Source organism: Camelus ferus, chromosome 16, assembly GCF_009834535.1.
Source record: "Camelus ferus isolate YT-003-E chromosome 16, BCGSAC_Cfer_1.0, whole genome shotgun sequence".
In the NCBI taxonomy this organism is placed as follows: Eukaryota; Metazoa; Chordata; class Mammalia; order Artiodactyla; family Camelidae; genus Camelus; species Camelus ferus.
In genome coordinates this window covers 25,752,297-25,777,864 of record NC_045711.1, presented here as the reverse complement: position 1 = coordinate 25,777,864, position 25,568 = coordinate 25,752,297, and the positions used below count along the sequence as shown (strand labels likewise).

The 25,568-nt window shown below is 53.8% G+C and overlaps 2 protein-coding genes and 1 long non-coding RNA gene across 5 annotated transcripts in view; 2 read left to right on the top strand and 1 right to left on the bottom strand.

Moving 5' to 3' along the window:
* Positions 1–13,803: 13,803 nt before the first annotated feature.
* On the top strand, positions 13,804–18,124 carry RPL38 (ribosomal protein L38). Of its 3 annotated transcripts, none has more exons than XM_014551783.2 (5): positions 13,804–13,903; positions 14,114–14,149; positions 14,316–14,376; positions 17,546–17,668; positions 18,054–18,124. In XM_014551783.2, exons 2-5 carry the CDS (start codon positions 14,147–14,149, stop codon positions 18,077–18,079), a joined length of 213 nt encoding a protein of 70 aa, XP_014407269.1. In that variant the 5' UTR covers positions 13,804–13,903; positions 14,114–14,146; the 3' UTR covers positions 18,080–18,124. The 3 variants fall into 3 exon arrangements, with proteins under 3 accessions (XP_014407269.1, XP_014407270.1, XP_032312816.1); XM_014551784.2 differs by having other exon boundaries at positions 13,888–13,996; XM_032456925.1 differs by having other exon boundaries at positions 13,902–13,939.
* Positions 17,172–24,133, bottom strand: LOC116656739. The gene is made up of 3 exons (XR_004311657.1): positions 23,852–24,133; positions 23,527–23,633; positions 17,172–17,545 (listed from the first exon to the last, which is right to left on the bottom strand). It is a non-coding gene; the product is annotated as an uncharacterized LOC116656739 (long non-coding RNA).
* Positions 23,016–25,568, top strand: part of TTYH2 (tweety family member 2) — a 35,390-nt gene continuing 32,837 nt past the window's right edge. The window contains exon 1 of the mRNA XM_032456924.1: positions 23,016–23,209. Coding sequence (XP_032312815.1) covers positions 23,081–23,209 — 129 coding nt within the window. The 5' untranslated portion in view covers positions 23,016–23,080. The remainder of the gene's footprint in view (positions 23,210–25,568) is intronic.

Below are 25,568 nucleotides of genomic sequence, written 5' to 3'. Positions count from 1 at the left end.
CAGCCACAAAATAACTTTGTCAATTACTAAGAAAGTTTCTGAGTGCATCTGCACTTAACTTGCTGGAGAACAGGTAAGGAACAGCCACAGACCACACCCTCCACCATGGTCTCTCCAGCCTTGTCTCATGTCCACGCTGCCTCCAGGTGTCCTTGTGGCCCCCTTCCATGCAATTTAAGGTCTAAGCCAGAACATCTTTAGCATAAAAGAGGGAGCCTTTAACTATTATGCCATAACACTAGGCATGAACTTGGCAAATGAGGGTGTGTGGTCCCTCAATCAGGGGGTCTCGGTCACAGGGAGGACCCATGGAAAGGACACGGGGAAAGGGAGAAACAGAAAGACAGGGAACACCAGAGGGGCAAGAGGAACAGGTCCCCTCACTTGGGACCCAGTTGCTCCTCTACAGGCCCTTGGTCTGGTCACCCTCCTGGGAAACTGTGCTGCTGCCACTTTCTTGAAGAGTGGAAAGTGTCACCCTGCTGAACAGTGTCACCTTCTGGGCAGATGACCTTCCTCAAGTCTCATCTGTACAGGTGTTTGGCTGGGATGTCAACCCCAGGTTCCAACAGTCTTGGCCACGTTTTCAGGACCATGGAGAGCACAAGGTGAGCGATAAGGGAACCCCCGGAGATTCCTCACTTCAGATGGGGGACCGAACTGTATCACATACTTCAGAGTCTTGTAGACTGTCTACTAGAACTGAGTTTTTGTCTTTGTACCCCCAGCACCCAACCTAGCAAACACTCCATGCATGGCACTCAAATGAATAAAGGAATGCAAACTCCAATGCCCTTGCAACAGCCACTTAGTTTCCCAGAAGCCAAGGACTCATGGCTTCTCATGGGCTGGGGGGTCAGGCAGGCAGCCAGGAGGTCATCTTTCCCTGCTAAATACTGGAGAGAGGATGTGTACATGTCAACAAGTGTAATATCCTCTTCTTAAGGGGCTGGGGAGGAATAAATTAGGAATTTGGGATTGGCAGATACAAACCATTACATGCAAAATAGATAAACAACAAGGCCCTACTGTACAGCACAGGGAACTACATTCAATACCTTGTAGTAACCTATAATGAAAAAGAATATATATGTACAGCTGAATCACTACGCTGTACACCAGAAACCAGCACAACATTGTAAATCAACTATATCTCAACTTAAAAAAGAAAGCAAAAACTGGAGAAAGCAATCATAAGAAGCAAAAACAATAAAGCTCAGTGGCTCCCCACATTCCTGGGTTATAGAGTGGCAGGGTCTCTCTGGGACTGAGATTTGTGATTCTTGGTTAAATGCCAGATTTAATGGGCTTGCTAGGGAAAAATATTTTTACTGAGTGGTGTATGTCTCCCTGGTGCCTGCAGTGGTAATTACTTCAGTGGGACAATCTCTCCTTAATGGGCTCCTGGCCAACAGTGGCAGGGGCTCTGGATGGGGGTTGGATAAGCAGATAGACTGTCACAAGTTATTTAAGTTAGGAGAAGGGTCCAATAAGTTCTTGAGTTTCTGGCAGATAGTCTGGGTGACTTCGTCTAGTCAAAAGGTCAGATTTCAGCCAGGCTGAGACCTGCGTAAGTCATACTTCCCTAGTGGCCTCCTGGCTCCATTTCAGAGAGCTCTCTTACCAATACCGACTCCATTATGATTTCCCTTTGATGACCTCCACACTATTTAATGCCATTTGGGGCCAGTTCATCTTGTGTTGGGGCCCATGCTGTGTCCTGGCAGGTGTTGAGCAGTAGCCCTGGTCTCTACTCACTTGATGCCAATAGACACTCTCTTTCCAGATTGTACCACCCAAAATGTCTCCAGTTACTGCCCAATATTCCTACGGGAGGGGGACAGACCCATGCCCCTGCTCCTGGAGAAGCAGTGAGTTAGCTGATAAGGAGAACTGCCCAGTGGCCAACAAGAGCAGAGAAAGTGTGTTTGCTCAGCAATTCTAGCAGAAACTGGCCTAAATTATACCTGAAGGCAAGCGGATGAAGTTTAGCTCAGAAGGTCCCAGCACCTTCAGCATCTCCCAGGATTAGGAGGGAACCCAGGAATTCACAGGGGGTCAGCCCTAGGAAGCAAATGTCCCTGAGTGGCCCCACGCCAAGGGCAGGACTCACTCCCTGCTCCAGGGAGATAAAAGGGAAACACCACTCAGAGGAGCCTGCCCGCTGCTGGGATCGGATTTCAATTAAAGTGATTAGCACCATTTATTTAGACTCCACAGCTGCATGCCACCTATCCTGTGTTATTGTGAGTTTAAGAAATCAAGGAGAGGTGGGGGGAAAGAGGAGGCAATTCAGCTCAAATTGAAAATGTCCTCCTGTAATTATGAGATTGGAGAATATCCGCTGAGGGGATCAATAATGGGAAATCTAAGTGCCACTGTGTGCCGAGATTACAGTTTTTGAATCGCTCCATCTTGGATTTTAATTTTCTCTCTCATTGTCACGTTGCCACGAGCAGTGATTGCCGTCCCATATTCCAGCTTGAGAGAGGTGCTCCATGAGGCTGGACCAAAGAAGGGTCAGTCCAGGCATATCAGACCCTCTGTATGAAACGTTTATTGCTGCATAACAAATTATCCCAGATGGAGTAGCTTAGAACAACACACATTTATGATCTTAAAGCTTCGGTGGTTCAGGATTCCACTCCACATGTGCCTCCTCCCTCCTTCGACATCCAGCCTAGAGGTCATCCTAGGTTAACTTCAGGCAACTCTGCTTAGTGCCAGCTTCCATGGTTTGCATTGCACTGATTTGCCCTTTATTCTTATGTTTGGCTATAAATTAGACACATGGCCACAGAAAACGCCAAGAAATGCTGATGTGTGTAGTTTTATTCTGAAAAGCCCTATATCATGGAATAATCGGGGAGTGGATGTGGAATTTCTGGAAACCCTTGTTCTAACTTCCCTGTCTGCCTTGTGCAGCCTAAGGGATGGGGATTTCTTTTGTATCCAAATCTTTCCCCACCCCTCCAACAGCTGCGCCATGATTCTATATCCATTGATTGTTTCATCAAACACATTATTCGTGCATTCTTTCCCTCACTCCTCTGCTACTCATTTATTCACTGGTTCATTCATTCATTCATTTCTCAACAAACTGTCTCCTTATGCTTTGCACAGTGCTCAGCATGTGGTCAGCACCCAGGATATGGAGAGGCTAACGCAGACGTGGCACTCAAGTTGCTTACAAACTCGTAGGGAAAACAGCCAGGGAAATGAAGCATTTTAGCGCCCTGACCCAGGTGCTACGAGAAAGTGCAAAGGTGGCCACGCAGACACCGTGGGCCCTGATCCATCTGGGGCTGCACTCAAATTTTCCAAAGGGAGGTGACATCCTGTCTAAGTCTTGGAAAAACAAACTTTATTATGCAGCAGCAGGAGCCAGCATTCCAGACTATGGGAACGCAGGGCAAAGCTGGCCCCTGTCCGTGGTGCTGACCCCCAGGCCCAGTCAGGAGCCCCCAGCTGAGGTCAAGCCAGTCCCTACTTCCCACATCTCACTCACTCTGGGATGGCAGTCTGGGTGGGCAGGTGGGACGGCAGTGGCATGCCACTTAGCTACACATTTCATTTTCATAACGACCTTCCCGTCTGCCCTCTCAGTCTCGCTTGTCAGCCTGTGACCATTAAACTCATTAGCAAACGAGAGCTGGATGGACTCATTAAGATGAGGGATGGCCCCGCAGTGAAGCTGGCTGGGACTGAGTCAGGACTCCTCCTCTCCCTTTATATTTGGAAATAATGCACCTCGAATTCTGTGCACCCCTCTCCAGGTCCAACACTAGGCTCGAACTCACCCTCTGGGTTATTCAGGGGATCAGCTGAAAGGGAGTCCAGGCCACAGTGGACAACAAAGAGTGTACAGCTGATGGTTCACACTCCCACCCAAAGCACCCAACCAGGGCCCGGGCTTCTGCCACTTCACATGGAAGCTCAAACTCTTGAATGTGACTTTCAAAACCCCGCCCGATCATGTCTCAGTCCACCTTTCCTGCCTCCTCCCCTCTCCTCCCAACACAGCCCCTGCATTTAAGCAATGACCCGATGACCTGTTGTATGGTCTGCTGGAACTGGCTCGTACCAGCCGTGAGAGCTGCTTGTTACATATGCAAAAGCTGACATCAGCAAGCCTGAAATCGGCTGTGGAATATTTACACCACAGGAATCAACAAATGCTACAAGTGAAGAATTTATTTTGGTCAGAAAGCCAGATTTTAAACATTTCCCCACACACCCCCGTTGGAAGGTTCCCAGGTGTGTCACACACGTACGTATCTGCCCACCTTCGTGTGGGCTGTTCCCTCTGCCGGACTCTCCCTCCTTGGAACGCCCCCAGGGGTGGCCCCTCTGTCTCCCTCTCTGCCCAGTGAGATCTCACGCATCTGCTGAGGCCCCAGGAGGAGTCCAGCCCCCTCCTCTGTGCTCCCACAGTGCAGGGATCATGTGCCCAGCCGGGACTTCTCACCGTGTCTTCTACCTCAGGGATCATTTGGCTCCAAAAATAAAAATCAATTCAAACCAGCTTCAAGAAAAGGTAGAAATATGCAGGAGCCCCATAGTCACTAGGAAGTCATCCAACAGCTGCTCTTTCTCTGAAGCCACCTGGTCCCTGACTTCTGCTTACATGTGCCCATGGTGGCTTCCCCCAAAGAAGTATCCTTTGGACCAGTCAGTCGCAAACCAGAGCCTCTAAGCTCCAGCTCCAAACCTAGGATTGTCCCAGGTTAGTGCAAGCATCTGAGGCCACGGGACAGGATCACATGTTCAAGGGCGGCAGAGTCACATGGTCATGGGGGAGGAGGTCACACAACTGCTGCCTCTTCAGCAGGACCTGTGGGGACAACCCTGAGAGGGGTGGACAGAGCTGAGAAACCGGCCCATCTCCCAGGCTGGAGAGCAAGCTCCGTGAGTTGAGAAAACATGTTTATTCATCGCCAGACCCCACAGTCCCAGCACAGAGCAAGTGCTTAATAAACATTTGTTAGATTAAATGAATCACCTCAATTTTGGTCCTTCTTTCAGCAACCTGTGACCCAGCTGGTCCCTGGAGAGAGAGGCAAAGGGCTTTGAGGGATTCAACAAGGAAATTCCATGCCCAAGTAATGAAGCATCCTTTTCCTTCACTTACTAGCTGTGTGACCTTGGGCAAGTCACTTAACCTCTCTGTGCTTCAGGGACCTCATCTGTAAAATGGGGATTGTGATCTTGTCTAATGCAGGGTCGTTGTGAGGATTACAGGAGATGGTCTTCATGGAGCAGCTGGTGTGGCACCTGGCACAGAGTAGACGGTCAGCACAGCAGGGAACCCACAGATCAGGGGCCCCCACTGCTCTCCCACCAGACTCCCTCTCCAGGTCTGTCGTGACTCCCATCAGCCACCCACGGTGACCCTCTTCCAATCCCACTAGGCCCCTGCTCTCAGAGGGTCAATCCAAGGGTAGGGCCATGTTGACAGCAGCCACTCCTCCCCCCACTATCCCCTGCCCCCGGGTCTGGGCTAAAGACTTCATCTTCTGTCATGAACAAGCCAACTGCATCTGTCTTGCTCCATTAATAGCAGATCAGCCTGTCTGGCAAGGACTGAGGGGGAAATTCTGAACCTGAAGGGAAGAAGGAAGCAGACAGGAGCAGGGGCCTGACTCAACTGTCCCCCACCTCCACTCCACCCTCCATCACTTCCCTGCCCTCAGCCCCTGAGGCTGACACTTTCCAGAGGCCACAAGCTACATCTGGGGGAGAGATGACAACAGAGAAAAGGGAACAGCCCATATCCCCTGGCCAGGTGATCCAGAGAGCAGGTGGGGTTGGGGAAAAGAGAGCAAGGACCAGAGCCATGCCTTGGAGCTGCAAACTGTGCGGAGCAGCCAGCGCCCGGCCCCAACCTCCCCTCCCCCGAGACTCAGCCAGGCAGGAGGCAGGAGACTTCTTCCTGTATCCTTCCTTCTCCAAAGAGGCTGCGATTCCTGCCACGCGAGAGGGATCCGGCTGCGCGCAAGCCTTTGGGAGGAGGCGGTGGCAAAGGTTTCTCACCACGGAGACTACTGCCAGTTCGATCCTCCTTAGTTCCAAGCGAGCACAAGGCCTCTTTAGTCCCTCCGAGATGGAGTCCAGATTCGTACAAATTGTTTTTCTCCTGCTCACACACACCAGGGAAGGACACAGGAAGGACAGGGGAACAGTGACCCAGTTCCTACCCTGAACCGTGGGGCTGCTGGCCTCCCTGACTGCGTCCTGGGCCCGCCTCCCTCCTCTATCTCTGCTTCCTCGGCGGGATTCGCTCCCTCTCCAAGAGCGCATGTGCTCAGAGGCCGGGACACGCAGAGCCTCCCGCGCCGGCGGCCCCCAGACCCCTCAGGGCCTTGATTCCAGCCGCGCCGCAGCCTTAAGCGGTCTCCTTAATCTCCTCACCTTGAGAGGCAATGCAGCACGCCAGTAATTGCTTTTGGAAACGCGGTCACCAGTTTAATTGGTAGAACTTGGCCTGGGCGATGTAGCGCAGAGAAGCAAACCTGGGCCTCCCTGTTTCTCTGGAAGCACAGAAAGTGTGCGGCCGCGCGGGCGCGCGGACTCACCTGCGAGGAGGGTGCGCGCCGGCGCCTGTTGACCCCCACGTGAGCCTGAAGACACTGCGGGGGTTCAGGGGATCACGGAGTGTGGCGGACACTTGGATGATGCACTGGGCAGAAGAAAGCCAGCAGAGCCCTGGGGACTCCTCTTCCTTGGGACCACGAAGAAGCCAGACAGTGACACGGCCACGTTAGGTCATCCTTGATGGGCTCCCTGCTCCTTGACTATAGGCTGGATGGTCCCTCCAGGTTGGCGCCTCCGTCCTGCTCCTTGCCCCAGAGGTGACCACCATGACCTTGTGCGGTGCAGCCAGTGGGATGACCCGGCAGGATATCAGAGGTGGGGAGGGGAAGAGGGAGAGATGGAAGAAAGGAGGAACAGAGGGTGGACAGACAGTGAGTGGGGGCACCCGTCCCCAGCTCTCTCCCTGAGAGGTTGCGATGGGTAGAGCGTGTTCTTTGGCGGAAGATCTCAGCCCTGGTCAGTGGGGCGGCCCCTCCCTCCACACAGCCTGGCTGTTCCAGGTCAGGTGACACCCCCTGTCACCCTCGGGCCCAGTAGTAGGTCTCGCTCTTGGTTCCATGCACCTGCCTGCACCTTCAAACCAGTCCCTTTATTTAAATTTTCCTCCAGTCACTCAGCCTTGCTGTGCTGTTTCCAGTCAGGATCCGGAAGGATGGGGTGGGGGTGTTGGGGGGAGGAGACTCTCGCCTGGACCAGCCCCGTCCTGCTTGCCACACCTCCACGCGGGGATACATTGGGTGTTCTTCTGTGTTGGTCCACCCCAGGCCAGTGGCCCCCTGAGGGAAGAGGGGGGCACAGGCTTCTTGAGGGAGGGGTTAGGCAGGGGAGCAGGCCCTTCACCCCCGTGCGTTCATCTTCCCCAGCTTTCCCATGTCCTGGCCAGCTCTGGGAAGGACACATGGGCCACCCAGGCTCCCCAACAAGGGTCACCTCGAAGGAGGGGATAAGGCAGCCTGTTGGAGGAGGCGGAGGCAAGAGGCTCTGAGGTCAAGGGAGGAGTAGGCACCCAGAGGGCAGGTCCACGGAGACCTTGTACCCACCAGCCTGCCCCCGACCCCAAGGTCCTGCACACCCACGCCCCAGGTTGTGAAGTTATCATCCACTTCATCCTGCAGCCCCACCCCCTCCACCCCTCACACCTCATCTGGCATTAACACCATTGACACTAGAGGGCTCCCCCAACTCCAGGACTCCCACCTGGCAGAGGGGGCCCAAGACCCAGACACCGCTGCTAATGATAAGGGTCTCTTGTCAGTCACACCTAGGATGCTCTCCGAGCCTCATGATTTACGGACTTTAATTTTCTCAGATCCTCAGTCGTGTCCCCTCTTTCCCCCTGGTCTGTCAGGGCGTTTATCTCCCACCCCTGCAGCCCTTCTCCCCCTCCCCTGTTTTTTAATTTGAAGCATCTGTCTGGAGCATCCTGAGACGGGACCGTCTGCAGTACTGAATGCATTACACTGCTGACAGCTCTATTGATTTTCTCTCTTCTGCTGCATAATGCAAGATATATACAAGCCGATAGGCTGGCCCCCTGTCCCTTACTTTGAAGGGACAGTGCCCTTTTTCTTTCTCACTCTAATGTCCCCTCACCCTGGCACAGGTTGATATATCGGAGGGGTGCTTGTCCCTTACGCTCAAGATGGATTCTCCTCCGCCCCGACATTACTTTGCTCCTGGCTGGTGGATGCTGTCTCATCTGTCGTTTTTACGGGAGCAGGTTGGACACCGTGGAAGCAGTTCATGGAGTAAAGGGGCTGGTAGAAGCAGGGGAGGTGGGGAGGTGAGGAGGTGACGTCTGTCAAAACTGGCTGTGTCCCCCACTGGGGAAGACCAGGTGAGCTTTCCCAGGGGTCCCCTCTGCCGGCCTCACCAAGGCCCAGGGTCACCCCAGCCCCCCTCCTCTTCTCCAGGGTGTGGTTCTCCAAAGTCGTCGGTGAATCTTGCCTGGGACTCACACTCAGTTAACAGTCACAGAGACTGCTGCTGGGCTAAGCACTTTCTGTTGTGGTTTCTCCTAAGCTCGGCAGGGCAGCCGCAGACAGTCTTGCGGGCTACACATGACCGGCCCAGGGGCCTGGAAGACTGGGAGAGAGGGGCTAATAACCATGCTTTAACAGAGACCGAGGCTCAGAGATGCCGGGAGACTGGTTCAAGCTCTCCCAGCCAGACACAGGATTTGAATCCAAGACGACCTGTCTCCGGGGACAGTTTTCTTCCCACCCTATCACAATGCCTCTTCCAGGAAGACTTCCTGGATTGAGGCCCCCCAGGCCAGTTGCTGCTTTCTTCCTGTCCCCCCCCCCCCCACGGAACACATCTGCTGTGAGGGTTGGCTCTTGCGGGTGGGTGGTGAGTGCGCTGGGTGGGTTCTCTCTGCTGTGAGTCAGCATCCTTGTTACTTCCTCCAGAGGGTTTCCCTGGGCCCAGTCCATCCCCAGCCTGGATCAGTCTCCCACGGTCCCCATCTGGCCCCACAGTGAGAAGCACTTACTGCATTACCACCACCTCTGCTAGTCTGTGAGTTTCTTGAGATGGGGACAGAGACGCAGACCGGATCTTATGTCTGTGTCTTCACTGCCCGCCCAGGGCCTGGCTGACAGAAGGAGCTCTCTAAAAATGGGCTGAATTTGTTTAATCAGTCAATGAGCCATCTGGGCAAGTGGGCGTTTGCACTCTTATGGTCTCCTTAATGAGGGGCTCTGCAGGAGCCTTTTCTCCCTTCTCCACTCCACCCCTCCCTCACCCAGCCCCCACCCCCTACAAGGTCTCCCACTGGAAATGGTCCTCCAGCCTGTGGAGGAGATCACTGTCCCTAAGGTTCAGGGCTTCCGGCCAAATGTGCTCCTGGCAGGGGCTGCATGTGCTCCTGGTGACTGACCCCCTGCCCACACCCATCCTTGCTGGCCAGCCAGAGACCCACACAGAAGCAGCAGAAGAGGATGCTGATCCTTTGGGCATCCCAGAGCCAGGGCTGGGTACCAATATGAGCAACAGCCACGGGGCGCGAAGACAGTGGCCTGGGCCCAGGAGAAACTGGCCACAGGTGCAGAATGGAAACCATTATAATAAAGAATATGCTCTTGGTTTTGTCCTTTCAGTCCAGTGGCTCTCAACAAGGAGCGATTTTGCCCCCCAGGGGCATGTGGCAATGTCTAGAGACATGATCGTTTGTCACAATTATGAGGGTCTGGTATCTGATGGGAAGAGGCCAGGGAGCGCTAAACATCGTACATCCTCTCCCCCTAAAGTTAGCAGTACTGAGTTTGAGAAACCGTGTTCCGGTCCACCCAACCATGCTTTGTGGCTTTTAGCACAGCCGCGGGGAGAACATTAAACCTGCATCCCCTGTGAGCACCTGAGGCTCTCCTGGACTCTTTGGGGGCTGGAGGAGGGGAGAAACCTGCATTCCTTTAGTCTAACCATCTTGGGTCCCCCCCAGAAGCACCACCCCCAAGTCCGTACTCTGCCTCCCTCCCTCCCTTCCTCCCTCCCTCCCTCCTCATCCTTTTCCCGAGTAACCAATTTCAGCCGGAGGGACTCCACACTCTCCCCTGTTGAAAACCTCTAAGGTTCAATAAACAACCCCCTTCCAAGATGGTTTAAAGGCCAGCCCTGCCGGCAGCCAGAGGCATGGGCCTCTTGGGGGCCTCTTAGAAATTATATGAGATGGCAGATATGAGAGCACCCCGTCAGGTATGAAATACCATGCAAATATTACCTCTAATTTATGTAAGTGCTCTCAGCCAGAGGTTTTAGGATTCAAGGCAGAAAGGGGGCTGGTTTCTTCACTTTCCATTCCCAGCCATGGCCTCAGCGCCCTCGTGTGGTGACTCATGGGAACTACATCCAGGGCAGGGCAGGGACTTTCGGATCCCAGGAGGCAGGCAGGATGGCTCTGACTGTGGCTTTTCTAACTGTCCCATTTAGGCTTCCCAGTAGCCCCGTGATGGAGGAGAGAGAGGCAGTATGACCCACACACATCTCTCGCTTTAGAAACAAGTGAAGGAGGACAGACTGGAACCAACCACCATTTTTTGCAAAATGATGCCCGCCATGGACACGCCCACAGAGCAGCAGAACATGGGAAAGGCAATTTGGGGATCCATTCCTCTACCCCTGCCTCCCGGCATTCATGGAAACCATGAGCTCCCCCGCCCAACCCCCAGGAGGACCATTGAACTCCCGGCACAGCCCTGGTTGCTTGGGACATGGGTTGGATGAAACACCAAACTCCAACAGCCTGGTTATCTCCAGAGCCCAGCCCAGGGCCTGGCACAGGGTAGGGGTTCCTTAAACATTAATTGAGTTAGTGGGATGAACTGAAAGAGAGGAAACGTGCAGGCTCGGGAGGTCTTCCTACCGCCTTCAGACCATGCCATGGGTCATACCGGTCCCTCCACCCCTATGAGGTCAGTGCTAGTATATTGGCCAGTCCTGGTCCTACTTCCAACATCTGAAAACTGAAGAGAAATCTGAACTGGGAAACCTTGGAGGGGCAGGTGCCTGCTTGGGGGAGGGGGAGGAGGCTGTGTGCCTTACCTGCTGTAGACCCACCTGGAGCCCAGCAGATTGATGGAAGGAAAGGAGAGAGGATGGATGCTTCCCACAGCGCTAGACGTGCCCTCTGTCCATCTCCAGCTCTCTGACCCCATTGGTTGAGACCCTCCTGCTTGGTCTTTGGACAATGACAGTAGCCCCCACCATCCCCACGGCCACCAGACATTCCAACCCACCCTCCACGCTTCACAGCCAGAGTGACCTGGAACAGCAAACTGGGCCATGCTGTGTCCTGCTGGCAAGTCCAGGGGCCTTCATCTCCTATGAGATCCTCCCCTGGGCCCCTCATAGAGTTTTCCAACTTGCGTGTGTATCAGTCTTACCAGGGAAGCTTCTGCTGAATGCAGCATCCCGTGCTCCAGCCAGAGACATAGCCTGTCCCACTCAGGGCCAGGGCTTTGGCCCTTGTTTCCAACAGTCCTTGCCACACTGTGACATTTGGGGCTCATCTTCCCAGGAAGCACAGGAAGCCTTCCCTCCAGGCCCCTCACCTCACCTTCCAGTGCTGCCTTGTATTTTGCTACTTGTCCCCCTTGCAGAGCTGGAGAAAGCCTTTGGGACTTGAGCAAATTTGCCTTTGTGTTTTGTTACTATCCATGTTTTCTTACGTAGTTCAAGAGGGTAAATGTCCATCTCTGGGATCGCTGCCAAAAGGGAGATACAGCCCCTCACTGTGTCCCCTGTCCCTGTCCCTGTCCCATAGGTCCTGCAGTGGGGAGAAGCACCAGGCATTCACTCAGTAAATATTTTTGTGGACTTACTATGTGCCAGGCACTGCTCTGTCCAAATTAATCCCTCCATGCATTCCTCCATCCCTTCCTCCATTCTTCCATCCTTCTATCTCTTTCTCCATCCTTCCATCCTTCTCTTCATCCCTTCCCTCATTCATCCAGCCGTACTTCCATCAATCCATCCACCCTTTGTACAGGGAGTGATCTCAGATGCTGCAACCGTCTTGAGGATCCTATGGGTCAGCAATGAACACCTGCTATATATGGGTGAGTACTGCATTTTGAGAGTTATCAACTCCCAATGGAGTTTGGAACCCCATGCAGAACCCCACCCTCACCTTTAAGGAAAAGTTGTTGCAAATGAATGAAGAGTTGAACACTGCCGTGCAGTCTGTCAAGAGGTGCGTGTGAGTAACTGCTGCCTGAGTGATGAGTGACGGGGGCAGAGGTGCAGGGTCCTGCCTGGAGGAAGGAGGGAGCTGAGCTCTGAGGATGAGCAGGACTTAATATCAGAGGGGATGGCACAGACAGACGCCTGCAGTCGGGAAGTGCCCAGCACACGAAGAATCCAGTTGGTTGGGCCGAAAGGTTGCTTTGGACACAGCAGCAGGGAAGAAAAGACCAGAAAAGCATCAGCCTGAGATGGAGGGGGGTTGTCCCAGCCCGAGGTCAGGCTAAGGGATCTGGGAATCTCAAATTAAGCCTATACGAATTAACTTTTCCCACTGTTAACACTCGGATGCATCTGTAGTTACAGAAACATAATTTGGTTTCTTTGAAAATGCTCTCTAGTACAATTAGAGGATTTCGTGACCTCCCAGGGGCAAGGACTGTTGGCTTATCCTTCCCTGTATGTCCAGCACCTCTAGGAAGCTGCTTAACCTGCACTTGTCTAGTGGCAGGGAAGGAGGGTGGGAGGAGAGTGAGTTCAAAGTGAAGTTCATGGCAAAGGACTCTTTCTCTTCAGGTGGGCTGCTCTATGACGATGTGCACAGGACAATTACCTTCTGCTGTGCAGTTATTAAATTGGCAGGAAGACAAATATAATAAAATGTAGACATTTGTAGAGAGGTTAAAAATAAAATGAAAGCGGAGGATAAAAATAAAATCGATAACCTCAAGTTTCCCAGACCCGGCCTGGAAAGATGTTCCCTAAGAGTTTAGGGTAAATTTGTGCTGAGAAAATAATGCCAGGGATGGGATGGAGGCTCGAGAAACCGAAGGGGCAAAGGGAATGCTGCCTTCCCAGAGCTGCCAGCCTGCTTCAGGGGCACAGTCTCGCGAGAAAGTGGTGAGGAGCCTGGGAGCGTGGGCTCAAGTCCTAAAGTCACCTCTCCCAGCAACGACAAGCCTCCATTCTCCTGTGGGTAAGACTGGGGTAACGCCCTCTCACAGGCGCACCTGAGGATCACAGAGGCCCCACGGGTCAAGTGCTTGACACAGGAGCTGCCCAATGTGAATGTTCCAGGAATGTCAGTATTGCAAGTTTTGACTTGCTTTTATTGGATCAGTTTTTAAAGAAATAGGAAGCAGGAAGTGGGAAAGCTCCAGTAAGTGGAAAGAGGAGAGCGAGAGGCCCCTGCCCATGGTAGATGAGATGTCCGTGGAAAAGGAGACCAGGAGGAAGAGGGAAGAATCCCCAGAAAGAGGTTCTAAAATGTATATAGGAGGGTCCCTTCATTTAAATGAGCAAATCCCCTGCGTAGCTGCCCAATACACAGGAGGTCTAATGGAAGTAGTGGATGATAAGGCCTAACACAGGTCTTCAGAGGTGGGATTTGGGTAGAGGGTTGGGGTGGGGGTAGCGAGTGGAGGGAGGAAGCGACCTATTGCTTTCAGGGAGGTGCACTATTCATCTAGGCCAGAAGAGGGCAGAGATGCAGCTATGGGAAGAGCGAACGCCTAAGGAATCTTGACCGTCTACAGACACCGTACCCAGCTTCCTCTGGGGGAGCGTTTAACTGACCGGAAGCGGAAATCTCTTCCCTTTCCGTTCTCCTTGCTTCTCGCCGCTCGCAGTGAGTTTCTCTCGGGCCGTACATGGGGAATGGAGGGTAATCCGGGATAATCCCCGGCCAGGAGACATTTGGGGGCCCGGACTTGGATCAGAGGTGCAGGGGAGGAGGATGGAGTTCGATGGGGTCGGCATTCCTGGGATGCGGGGAAGGGAAGCGGGGTAGCCGCCGGTCCCCCCGCCCTGTTGACGCCAACGCTTATCTTTCCCGCAGGTACCGGCCGTGCGGTTTCCGCGTCTCGTCATCATGGTGAGTACGAACCCTGCCTGGGACCTGCCCCAGGGGGGTGCGGGCCCCGGGGCGACAGCAGGGGCGCCTTTGCGGGGGTCTCCGGAGGCCCGAGAGGGGCAGGTGGACTTGACCATCACCAGAAGGCGTATCTCTGCAGCTTACTCCTGTCTCCTTTGTATTACAGCCTCGCAAGATTGAGGAAATCAAGGACTTCCTGCTTACAGCTCGGCGAAAGGACGCCAAATGTAAGTAATCGCTCTGAGGGTCAAGATGAGCAGTTGTGCGCGGCGCCGGGCCTGCACTGGTGCTGCCGCTGGAGCGCCTTCCCCGAAAACGCCAGGCTGGGGCCGGGGAGCCATGTAGGCCCTTGCCTGCTGTCTTGGAGCAGTGCTTTAGTCATGTCTCCCGCAGAAAAGACTGTTGGCCAATATGTTACCTTCCTTGGTTAATTGCAGACGTCTGAAGAGCCGGTTTGAGTTCTGTTTTGTCTCATTGTGTGCACTGGTAGGTGCTGTGAACGGGTACATTACTGGATTAAACTCTAGAAATACGTGTTCCGTGAACCCTCGCTCTGCGCTGTCATGGGCTGAGCACAAGCCCTGCTCACAATGAACTGAGTAATTACACTTATATGCGTATTAGTTTCCAAGCTTGTTAACGAAGAGGGAAGTAATTGGCGCGTTAAAAACATAAAACGGCAAGTTTTTGATAGATATGTGCCAGCCCCAGCTGCTGGTATCCTGGGTTTTTTGTTTGGCGGGGTTGTTTTACACAAAATGTGGGTGGAGATTCTGCTTTTCTCCCTTTGTTAATAGTTGAAAGATGTTTGGAAGGCTTGTGCCTAATGCTGGGTCTTGAATTCATATGTTGTGTTACTTTAAACCAGGGTCGTCTTTTTAGTTTTTTTTTTCCCCTTAACAGGGGCACTGGGGATTGAACCCAGGACCTTCATGCATGCCGAGCACGCTCCCTACCACTGAGCAACCGCTGCCACCCCATCTTTTGTGTTGCATCAGATAATCCATATTATAGCTCCCTTTCCCTCTTACGGATTTGTCATAAAGAGAAAATTGGATAATTTGTGGAAGTAGGGTACTCTTGGAGCTGACGTATTTAGGTGGGCTAAGACACCATCTCTCACGCCCTGTGTCAGTGGTGGAGTGTGTGGGAGAACCTTTTGGGGGTTCACGGAGCTACAGGGAGAATTAAATGTCCCCGTTGCCTGAATCAGGCTGCTGCCTTTGATCCTCTGGTGTGTATGAACTGGTGACCTCCTGTGGGGACAAGTAGCATCTAGTGGGAATGTCTGCCCTGCCCAGATTGTGGGGACCGCAGGTGACAGTGTGCTTGTGTTTTGTGTACTGTCAAGCACAGAAAATTACCAGGTCAGTTTGTTTAAACCCAGGAATTTGCAGTCACTGCCTGGGTTCAAATCCCAGCTCTACCGGAAGGTAGCTGTCCTCAACAGGTTAAACATGACATCACTGTTTCCTTCTGTTGAAGAGGGAGTGATAATATGTCTCCTAAGATAGTTTTTCTTATAGTTTTAATTGTAAAATATACATAACATCAAATTGACCATTTTGGGGTGTACAGTTTGCTGGTGTTGAGTCCATTCACAGTGTTGTACAACCATCATTTTCCAGAACTCTTCATCTTGCAAAACTGAAACTGAACGTATTAAACAGTAGCTCCCTGTTCTCTCTCCCTCCAACCCCTGGCCACCACTGTTCTACCTTGTCTCTCAGTTTGACTACTCTAGGTCCCTTGTGTAAGTGAAATCGTCCCTTCATGACTGGCTTACTTCATTTAGCAAAATGGCTTCAAAATTCATCCTTGTAGAATTTGTCAGTTTTCTCTTCAAGACTGAATAACCGTTGGCGGGGGGTGTGGCTCAGCGGTAAAAGTGCATGCCTAGCATGCACAGGGTCCTGGGTCAATCCTCAGTACCTCCGTTAAAATAAATAAGTAAATAAACAAACTTAGTTACCTCCTCCCCAAAACAAACAGAACCAATAAAAACAAAGTATTTTTTTAAAAGGCTGAATAACCCATTGTGTGGAGGTACCACTTTTTGTTTGTCCATCCATCCAACGACATGGGTGGTTTCTGCCTTTGGCTCTTGTGAATCATGCTGCTGTGAACGCTGCTGTATAAATCTCTCATCCCTGCTCTCAGTTTCTTTTGAGTACACACCCAAGGGTAGAATTGCTACATCATGTGATAATGTTGAGCAGACACTTTTAAGAGATGCATGTGTCTGCCCTTGCGGGAGTTCAGTTAGTTTGTAGGAGCGCTGCAGCTGCTGGGGGCAGCTTGGAGTGCTTAGCTTTAAGAGGAATGTTAAGATGGCAGAACAGGTCGGCTTGCATAAACACCCCCCGTTTCTGCTTTGGTAAAGCGCCTTGGGCGGGCTCAGCCGCAGAGCTGCTTCCCTGTCCCTTTAGCAGTGACTGGCGGGAGTGGGGCCGGGGCTGAGTCCAGGTGAGCCCGTGTGGTCTCTGACACATTTGGTGCTTGTGTGTCTGGTCAGATACTTGGGCTGAGGTCCCAGCAGCCACGTTCAGTGCTTCGCCACCCTTTTCTCCGTTGGGACTTCACTGCTTTTATAACAAGTTGTTGAAAGTGTCTCAACTGTTTTTTGTTTTGTTGGGGTTTTTTGAAAGTTCAGAGACAGGACTTTGACAGGTGCCTGATGCGACTAACCGACACTTGGGAAGTGGTGTCTTCCCGCAGCCGTTGCAGCTGCCGGCCTCGTGGAGGTGCATGGGCACCTGTACGCTAGAAGACCGTTAAACTTCAGACCTCGCACCATTGAATTTGGGGTGCACTTGGTGCTCTTCATTGTCTGAGCTGTGGCTCTGAGATACAACTTTAAACCAATAAAGAGCCCAGAAAATGGGTTCTGTTCAAATTGTAGGAAAAACTTCAGCACATGCTCCTTATGTCAGGTGCGGGGGGTCCTGAAGAAGGAGCTTTACCGTCGCCCCAGGATGTCATCTCATACGCAGAGAATTGGTTTCTAGATGGGGTGGGGTGGCATGTTCTTGATCCCAGCAGATAATCCATCTCTTACTTGGTGAACTACGATCATCCCTTAAAGTTGGGGGGGGGGTACAGAATGTTCTAGGATGTGTTGAGTGTACTAGCTACTACCTGTATTTTACATAGAAACAGTGAGCCCCAGGCTCTCGAGTATTAAAATAAAGGAAGTACAGATTCCTGGCATTTAAAATCCTGAGATCTTGGAGGGACGGGGGTTCTTGTTTTCTGTTTCAGCAGAGACAGCGGGGTGGGGGAGCACAGCCCTGGTGGCGGTTGCAGCCATAAGTGCCACTTTGTGCCTTAAGTATAAAGCAGGTGGACGTGCGACATCTCTTCTGGGTTAACGACTGATTCTGGTCTCTCCGGTAGCTGTCAAGATCAAGAAAAATAAGGATAATGTGAAGTTTAAAGTTCGATGCAGCAGATACCTTTACACCCTGGTCATCACAGACAAAGAGAAGGCTGAGAAGCTGAAGCAGTCCCTGCCCCCAGGTGAGTGAGCCGGAAACCCAACTATACTTCAGTTTTAATAAGTTTTAGCTACACAATTAAAAAAATAAAAAGGCAGCTGAGAGCTGGGGGAACACTGCCTGGGGAGCCCAGAAGGATTCCCACAGCGGCTGCTTCACAGTGAGAAGTCAGCCAGCACTGCTGGGCTTCATAAGGCTGGTTGGGACATATTTAGAAAGGCTGAGGGAGGGAACGTTTTTATTATCCAACAGTAACCACTAACTTCTGATACATTAAGCAAATCCTCTCTGGTGGGCTTTCTGAGCTTTGTGAGCCCTCTTAGCTTAAGTAACAAAATGCAGACAAGCAGTAGTAGCTCAAACAAAACGTGTCTCCGGGTGACTCACGTGCATCTCTTTTCCTCTAGGTCTGGCAGTAAAGGAGCTGAAATGAACCAGGCACGCTGAATTGAACTGTATTAAAATTTTTAAAAATTCATAGTATGTCCTTTGTCTTTGAAGATGGGAAGGGAAAAGTTGCTTGGTAATTGCTTCTGGTGGAAACAGGTTGGAAGGGTTCTGGTTCCTACCTCGTTGCATCCCCCAGCTCCTGGGCTGTGGTCCCAGTGGGCGAATAAAGCTTTTTTGTCTAGGTTTGAAAATAAATAGATGGAAATAGGACAGTTCAAAGAGCCAGGTTTTTGTGGAAGTGAGCCAGTCTGTACTCACGAGATTTAAAAGTCGCTTAGGTAAAGTGAGCTCCCTGGTAATGAAAATGACAGTTAAAAGGAGAGGTTGACCAGCCTCCTTGGAAATGCAAAGTAAGCCGTCTCATCCCCAGAGTCTGTCTCGCTTCTGTACCTACCAGGTTGTGTTTCTTGATGCAGAGGTAGGTGTGTGGTGGTGGGTTTTTTTTCCAGACTAAAACATGTACTCAGGCAGAGAAATGAAAGATTCACTTTTGTGTGTGTTCCTGAGTGCTAGTCACGATTAAGTGGAGTTCTGAAACAGGATAGGAGTACAGTGAGATTGATGCAGATGGAAGGGCGATTTGGGTAAGGGGGTTGGAGAAGGAACCTGGAAGCTAACAGTACACGTGAGTGGATGTTAGCCTAGCAGAATGGGCCAAGCATCCGAGGAAAAGATGTCCTAAGGCCGGAAAGGAGACCTTGGAACCGAAAGACTGGTCTAAAATCTAGCTGATGTTTAGAGGGAGGAGCCAGAGATCTGACCCTGGCGTGGTGGCTGTGTGAGTGGGACATGAATCTTTGGTTCACAAAGGCCCGAATCTCAACATCAATGTAGCAGTTTAGGTCCCAGGCCTGACTCCTTGGGGATCAAGTCCTGCTTCTACCACTTGCTAACTTGAATGATAGTTGAGCGGTTACCTCACCTCACCACGCACCAGTTACCAGTCCCGGAGACAGCTCCGCACGCTTCTGCCACTGCGTCTTGCTATCTACATCCACCAAGGAGGACAGTCGAGCGCAGCTGGGATAGTGCTTAGAAGAGACTGCAGATCGGCTTCAACCGATGCCTTCAAGTGGGCGTGGGTCCCCTGTGGCCCCCAGGTGTCCGTTCCCCTGCACACACCCCTCCTGCCTCAGTGGAAGGACCCCCACCCCTCCCTGCAGAGGGCAGAGCACTATGGTTGGCCAGGTGGTGCCTTATGAGGCACAAGTAAAGAAACAATTCCCACACAAGTGACTGTCCAGCCCAGCACTTAGCCCTTCGCAAGGAAGTGTTCCCGGGAGAGACACATTCTCAGACAGCTGAGTCGGGGTGGCCAGGGTGTTTTCCCAAGACTGCCTTAGTTCCCTTATGGTTATGGCAAAAAAAAAAAAAAAAAGATTTTGGTGCTTTACTGTTAAGAATCAAGTGAGCCAATAACGGTTAGGATCCTTTTTGGTGCTTGTTAAAATGTGATGGGTGTGTATGGGGTCATGTCAGGGTGGACCACAAGGTGGCGCCAGACTACAAATAAGCGGCCTCCAGTGAAGGTCTGGAAGTGGTTTACATTGATAACATCTACTCCCAAGTAGCCAAGGGTCAGGGAAAAGTCAGCTTTTTTCCATGAGAATTTTGAGCATGGGAGGTAGTTTTTGGATCTAATTGGGAGAATGTGGGTTTCATTTCCTCCTGGAGGGGCAGTCCACGTGTGCCCAGTGACTCCCAGTGACAGACCCGGATTGGGGCACCTTCAGCCGCCTCCAGTCTTCCCCGCTCTTTAATCGTTCCAGCTTCCCAGGAAGAGGGAGGGCTTACCGCTCAGGCCTCCTTTGTCCCAGCACATTGTGCAGAGACCAGCCCCAGCTCCTAGGATACAAGCCCTGCAGGCGTTTGGCCTGAAGTCTAGAGAAGGCATCCTTTCAGACCCTGGTTCTCAGCCCCTGCCTGTGCTCAGGCATTTGGGGCACTTTTTAAAAATTCACCACGGTGGCCAGGGCTGATTCCAGAGATTCTGCATCAGTTGGTCTGAGGCACTGGTATGTTTTTAGGCCCTCAGGTGGCCAGGGCTGACCGCTGCCTTGCTGAGGTCAGCTGGTCAGCTTGGGCTGGTTCCTGCCACGCCAGGTGAATGGGTGAATGGGGAGGGGCAGAGGCAGGGGTGCTGTTCTCAATTCAACTCCCTAATGAGTCCCTGGGAGGCCTCTCGGTCCTGTGCTGCGGCTTCGCTTCGCTGGCATCCCTCTAGGTCAACCGGCCCCTGGGGAAGCCGCTAGAATGGTCACCGTCTAGCTGGGTGCAGACCAACCAAGCAGGTTTGTGTGTTCCAAGCAGCACCCCGTGGCTACAGTGACGGCCCTGAGGACAAGCATTTGCAGTCAGGGTTCTAGTGTGTCATGCAGGCCCCTCTTCCCCCGCCCACTCCCTTCCCCCTACCCAGCTCCAGGGCAGGCTCCTCTGCCCCAGCTGCAAGGTCTGTGCTCCAGGCACACTTGGGCCACTCCCCCGGAGGCAGACTCCTCCCCTCCCTTCTCCCCTAAGGCTCTTGCAGTTCACAGCGGTGACTCTAATCTTCCTAGAGGAATGTCAAATCCCCATAACTTCTGGGTCGATGTTGTGGCAAGGAGCAGCAGCTGCAGCCTGCGCTGTGGACGTGGGGGAGGAGGGGGAGGAGGGCGAGGGGTCCAGGGCACTAGGCCGTGCCTGTCCCAGGGGTCCTGGAGCTGCGTCGTCACACAGGTTAGCAGTGCCCACCCAGGGCCCTGTGAAGTCGCTTCTGGTCCATTTTCCGCACGCAGCTGGTTCAGAGACCACAGCCTTTACCAGGGCCTGTGGGGCCATCTGGCCCATACCTCTCTCTCTCTGTTTAAATGTATTTATTTTAAAGTAAGGCTAACTGAGGTTTAATTCAGTGAAACTCAGCCTCTTTGGTATACAGATGTGTGTATTTTGACCATTTACAGTTGTGTAACCAACACTGCAATCCAGGAAGAATATTTCCATTGCCCCAAAGTTCCCTCAGTGCAGTTTTCCAGTCTCTCCTTCCAGTCACTCCCCTCACTCTGGGGTTGGCACTTACTGATTCTCTTTCTGGCCCCTGTGGTCCCAGATCTCATAGTGCACTGTCCCTCTGCTCCGAACCCTCCAACAGGACAGCCAGAGTTGACACACGGTCATCCTTCAGTTCTAACGTGCCATTTTTCAGGAAACATCCCCCGCCCCAGACTCTGTCCCCCTTACATACCAACTGACCGTGGTCTCCTGACAGCTCTTAAGAGGGTTTGTGGTTAACCACTGTGTGGGATAAAGGCTGCCTGCCTTCACCTGTTAAACTTTAGACCCTATACAGGCAGGAATGTGTATGTTTTATCCATCACTGTACTTCCTAGAACAGAGAAAGTGCTCAATCAAACTTTGTTCAATTAATGAAAGAAAATCCCTATGAGAGGAACCAGTGATCTCCAGTGTCTGTGTCCCCAGTTTCCCAAGCCTCAGCTTTGGGCATGCACAGATGGGATGACCGCAGTCCTACTCAGGGAACCTTGACCCTGACCGTGGCCACCTGGAGGAGAGTGGTTTCCACCACAGAACAGGGCTCCATCTCCCAGCCCTGGATCTCTGATAGGGGAAGAGGGGGTCTGTGGGCTGTCCCCCTCCAGCAGCCACGTGTGTTTGCCGGCGGTTCACTCTCATACATCCCGTTTCCCAAGCCAGAAACCTAGGAGTCTCTCTGGGGTCCCTTTTCTCACAGGTGTCTCCGCCACCCCTCGCTCCCACCGCTCAGACTGCAACCCGAGCACGATCCTGTCAGGACCCCTTAACTCCCCCCATTCCCACTTCACAGACCTCAGGTGGCCCTTTACCTTGCCCTCGACCCTGTCCCAAGCCTTACCCCCTCCTTCCCTCGCCTCGCGAACCGCAGTCACGGCACGCGGTTAGGGTCTCAGGACCAAGACCTTTTCTGCCCTCGAGGCTCTGTCGGATCCGAAACTGCAAGCCCCCCGCCCCCGGCAACGCATTCTGATCGGCTGACCCAGCTCTGCTTTTCCCCAGAGCACCTCCAACACAGCGCGGCGTACGTCTTCAGGTGTGCACTGGTGCTACCTGCCCTCTAAAGTGCGATCCCCTCCCGGCAAAAGTTTTCGTCCGCTTTTGTTCACGGACACAGTAGCGCCTGGCACATAGTAGGCACTCAGTATATTTGTGTTGTTGACAGCTCTGGCGTACCCCCCGGGATGCCCGGCCCTTCCCCGCGCTCCCGATGCTCCCCACCTCTCCCCTCCCCTAGAGACAGCTCAAGGGTTTCTCCCCAGGAGGCCCGCCCGGTCCCGGTCCCGCTAGCCAGGAAGAACCGGCTGCTTTTTTCAATCCCCCGGGCTTTCCAGGCGGCACCCGTTAGTTGTTTGGGCAGACGGGCTGGGCGCTCCGGAGGCAAGGCCCCGTCTTTGAGTCCACGTGGTTTACACAGCGGACGCTCAATCATGGATGAGACTGAATTTAGAACTTGAGACCCAGGGACTGAATGTTGCTCCCTTCGGTCCCCAATCGATCACTTCACTACTTTCCGAAAGTGCTAGGAACGGCCGGCTTCTCCTCTCTCAAGCCGCGACTGCTCTCTGCACTCATTGGCACTCTATATACTTGTGCTGATGTTAAGAAACCAGAAGTCCGAAAACCTATAGACTGATGTTAAGAACAGATTCTGGAGACTTCTGAGGGCTGTTTTCACTCCTTCCACCTCTCTCGCCCGTAGGTCCAGGACAGATTCCAGACCAGAAAAGGGCTTCCTGTTCTTGGGCACGACCCCTCGTAGCCCCAGGGTGAGCCCAGGGCGAGGGGGCTGGGCCCCGGAGGGGGCGGGGATGGCGCGCGCCGGAGGGGCGGGGCCTAGACCAGAGTGGGGTGGGGTCGAGGTGGGCCCGGGGCGGGGCCTGGGGCGGGACGGGCGCGCGGCGCCGGCCGGCGGGCGGTGGCAGCGGCGGCCGCAGCGGGCGCACTCTGCCGAGCCATGCCGGCGGCGCGCGTGGAGTACATCGCGCCCTGGTGGGTGGTGTGGCTGCACAGCGTCCCGCACCTCGGCCTGCGCCTGCAGCCGGTAGACAGCACCTTCAGGCCGCGCGATGAGAGTTACCAGGAGGTGAGTGCGCGCCAGGCCCCGGACGGCGCCCCAAGTACCCGCACACGCCTTGCCCCTGCCAGCCCGCTGCTCTCAACACGCCTCCACATCACCCTCCACTCTTCCCCGCAGCATCTTCACCCGTCTCCTCTTTTCCCTCCGATCTTTGGCCCACAACCCTCCCGTCTGGGAACCTCATGGGCTGGGACAATTGGAAAAATGGGAGTTAAGCCGGCCTCTGGGGCACGGGGGGAAGGGCGCGGAGGCTGCCTGCGGGGGATGGGGCTGAACGCCGAGGAGGGCAGCGCGGCGCGGGGTGGGGGCATTTGTACTTGTACCTGCTAATCCCGGCGGTCGGGCTGCGGGGAGGATGCCGAAGTGCACTCCGAGGTTTACCTCCTTCTGAGGTTACAAGACAGGCTGTCTCTTTCCGGGTCTGTGTGGCCTGGGAGAAGTTTGGGCAGAACTGACCGGAGTCTCCCAGTTGGTCACCGCAGTACCCCTCCTCCCCAGCCCCTGCCTGCGGCGTGGAAGCCGCCCCCTGGGCCCCTCTTGGAAGGTCGCAGAGCTGGGGGAGAAGGGGTGTGGACCCCCAGCCAGGAAGGTGGCCCCCCATCAGCCCCATCTCACACCCGCCCCCTCTCCTGCTCTGTACAGGCGTACCTTCTCGGCCCTCGATTTTGGGGTCTTGGCTTCTTGGCCAGATGCTCCTCTCATCCTCCCACTTCTGCCCTTTCCCTGCTCTGCTGGCCCTTCCCTCTGAGGTTTCCGCACCCCTAGAGGGGAGAAGTGCTCCCCAGACTTCACTGCCCAGACAGATCTGCAGAATCTCCCAGCCTTCTCAGATCTGGCCAAGCCACTGCAGCCCCTGTGGCCAGGCTGAGTCAGTTTTCCGTTGGGTCAAAGATTCCGGGCCTGGGAAGCCCAAGATGGGGCCCATTTACTCAGAGCTCTACTCCCATCTCAGGACTTTGACCCCCCCCCCCCCCGCCCCGGCAGCCTCTGCCTGCTGTGTTAGGTTCTCCACAATCTCCTGGTGTGGGGCCAGGGTGTGGGACCAGGCCAGGCAGAACAGGGCCTCCAGGGAGGCTGAGTCGGGAGACAGCTGGTCACCTCTTCCCCCAGCCAGGACTTTCTCCTGCAGGGCAGCGGGGATCCTGAGCCAGTAGGGTATTGCAGGGCACCAGTGACAGGGACTCTAATAATAACCCCTAGCGTCCCTGCCTCCTTCGGGCCCCAGGCATCTGGTGCCTGCCATTCCAGAAGGAGGGGAGAATCAGGACCCCCTCCTGCTTTTAGGCTGGGATCCAGGGAGGAGGCCAGTCCGGGGATTTGCCTTTTTCCCAGTCTGTTTTCCCCTCCCTCTCTCAGAGCCCTGCCTGTGGAAGGCATTCCCTGAGAATGTGGCTGCCTGGGGATAGCTCCAGGGAATCTTCCGCTGCTTGTGAATGCATGAAAAGAGGCGGATATGATTTCAGAGACAGCTGTGTTACTTGTGTATATGTGTGTGTGTGTGTGTGTGTGTGTTTGTCTGTCCCGTGTCCGTGTGTCCCAAACCCTGCGCCCCAGATCTGGCCCTCGTGTCTCTGATCAGAGTTTTCTCCTTTCCATTGGAGCAATTGTAAACCTTTGGAGAAGGCCTTTGGGTGTGGGGAGTGGGAGGAGGTCCCTCCTTTGGGTGTGGGGAGTGAGAGGAGGTCCCTCCCGCACCCCAGAGACAGCTCCTGTCTGGCCAGCAGCTATGGTTGGCGGGGCTTGAGCATGCCCCATCCCCCAGTCCCCTGGAGAGGTGACAGCTGAGCCAAAGAGACCACTCACATCCGCTGCCCCTCTCCTCCCCAGGTTCAGACCCTGTACACTGCGCTGGCGTCAAATGACTCCTGGGGGCATCCCCTCCCCCCGGGCCACTGCTCCTGTGCAGCCTGTCACCTGGCCCCACCCCCCACTGCCTGCTCCTGCGGGGGCCTCCTGAGGGCACTCAGTGTGGGGTGAGTGTGGGAGGGCCTGGATGGGAAGTCTGGCTCTGGGTGTTACTGAAGGTGGCTCCTATTTTGGTAAGTTCCCCTGTGGCCTGACCACGGGTCTCTCTCCTGCACATCCCCTTCCTCCTGAGCGGCAGTCACTGCCAGCATCAGGCAGCAGGTCGGTTAACACCACAGATTGGACACCTTCCACTGTCACCTCAGTACTCAGCAAACTTGATTGGGGACAAGCAGTGTGCCAGACATGGGGTGACATGATAACCAAGGCCACCAAGGCCTTCTGGGCCCAGTGCTACTGCAGCAGCTGAGTGGCTGGGATGGGCGCTGTGCCTTCCAGCTGTCTGGGAAGGAATCCCAGTTTTGTCACTTACTGTGTGCACCTGTCAGGTGTCTGTACC

Coding starts and splice junctions, on each gene's coding strand:
- RPL38 (XM_014551783.2), top strand. Junction 14,377..17,545: donor TCGGCGAAAGGACGCCAAAT/GTAAGTAATCGC, acceptor TCTCTCCGGTAG/CTGTCAAGATCAAGAAAAAT. Junction 17,669..18,053: donor GAAGCAGTCCCTGCCCCCAG/GTGAGTGAGCCG, acceptor CTTTTCCTCTAG/GTCTGGCAGTAAAGGAGCTG.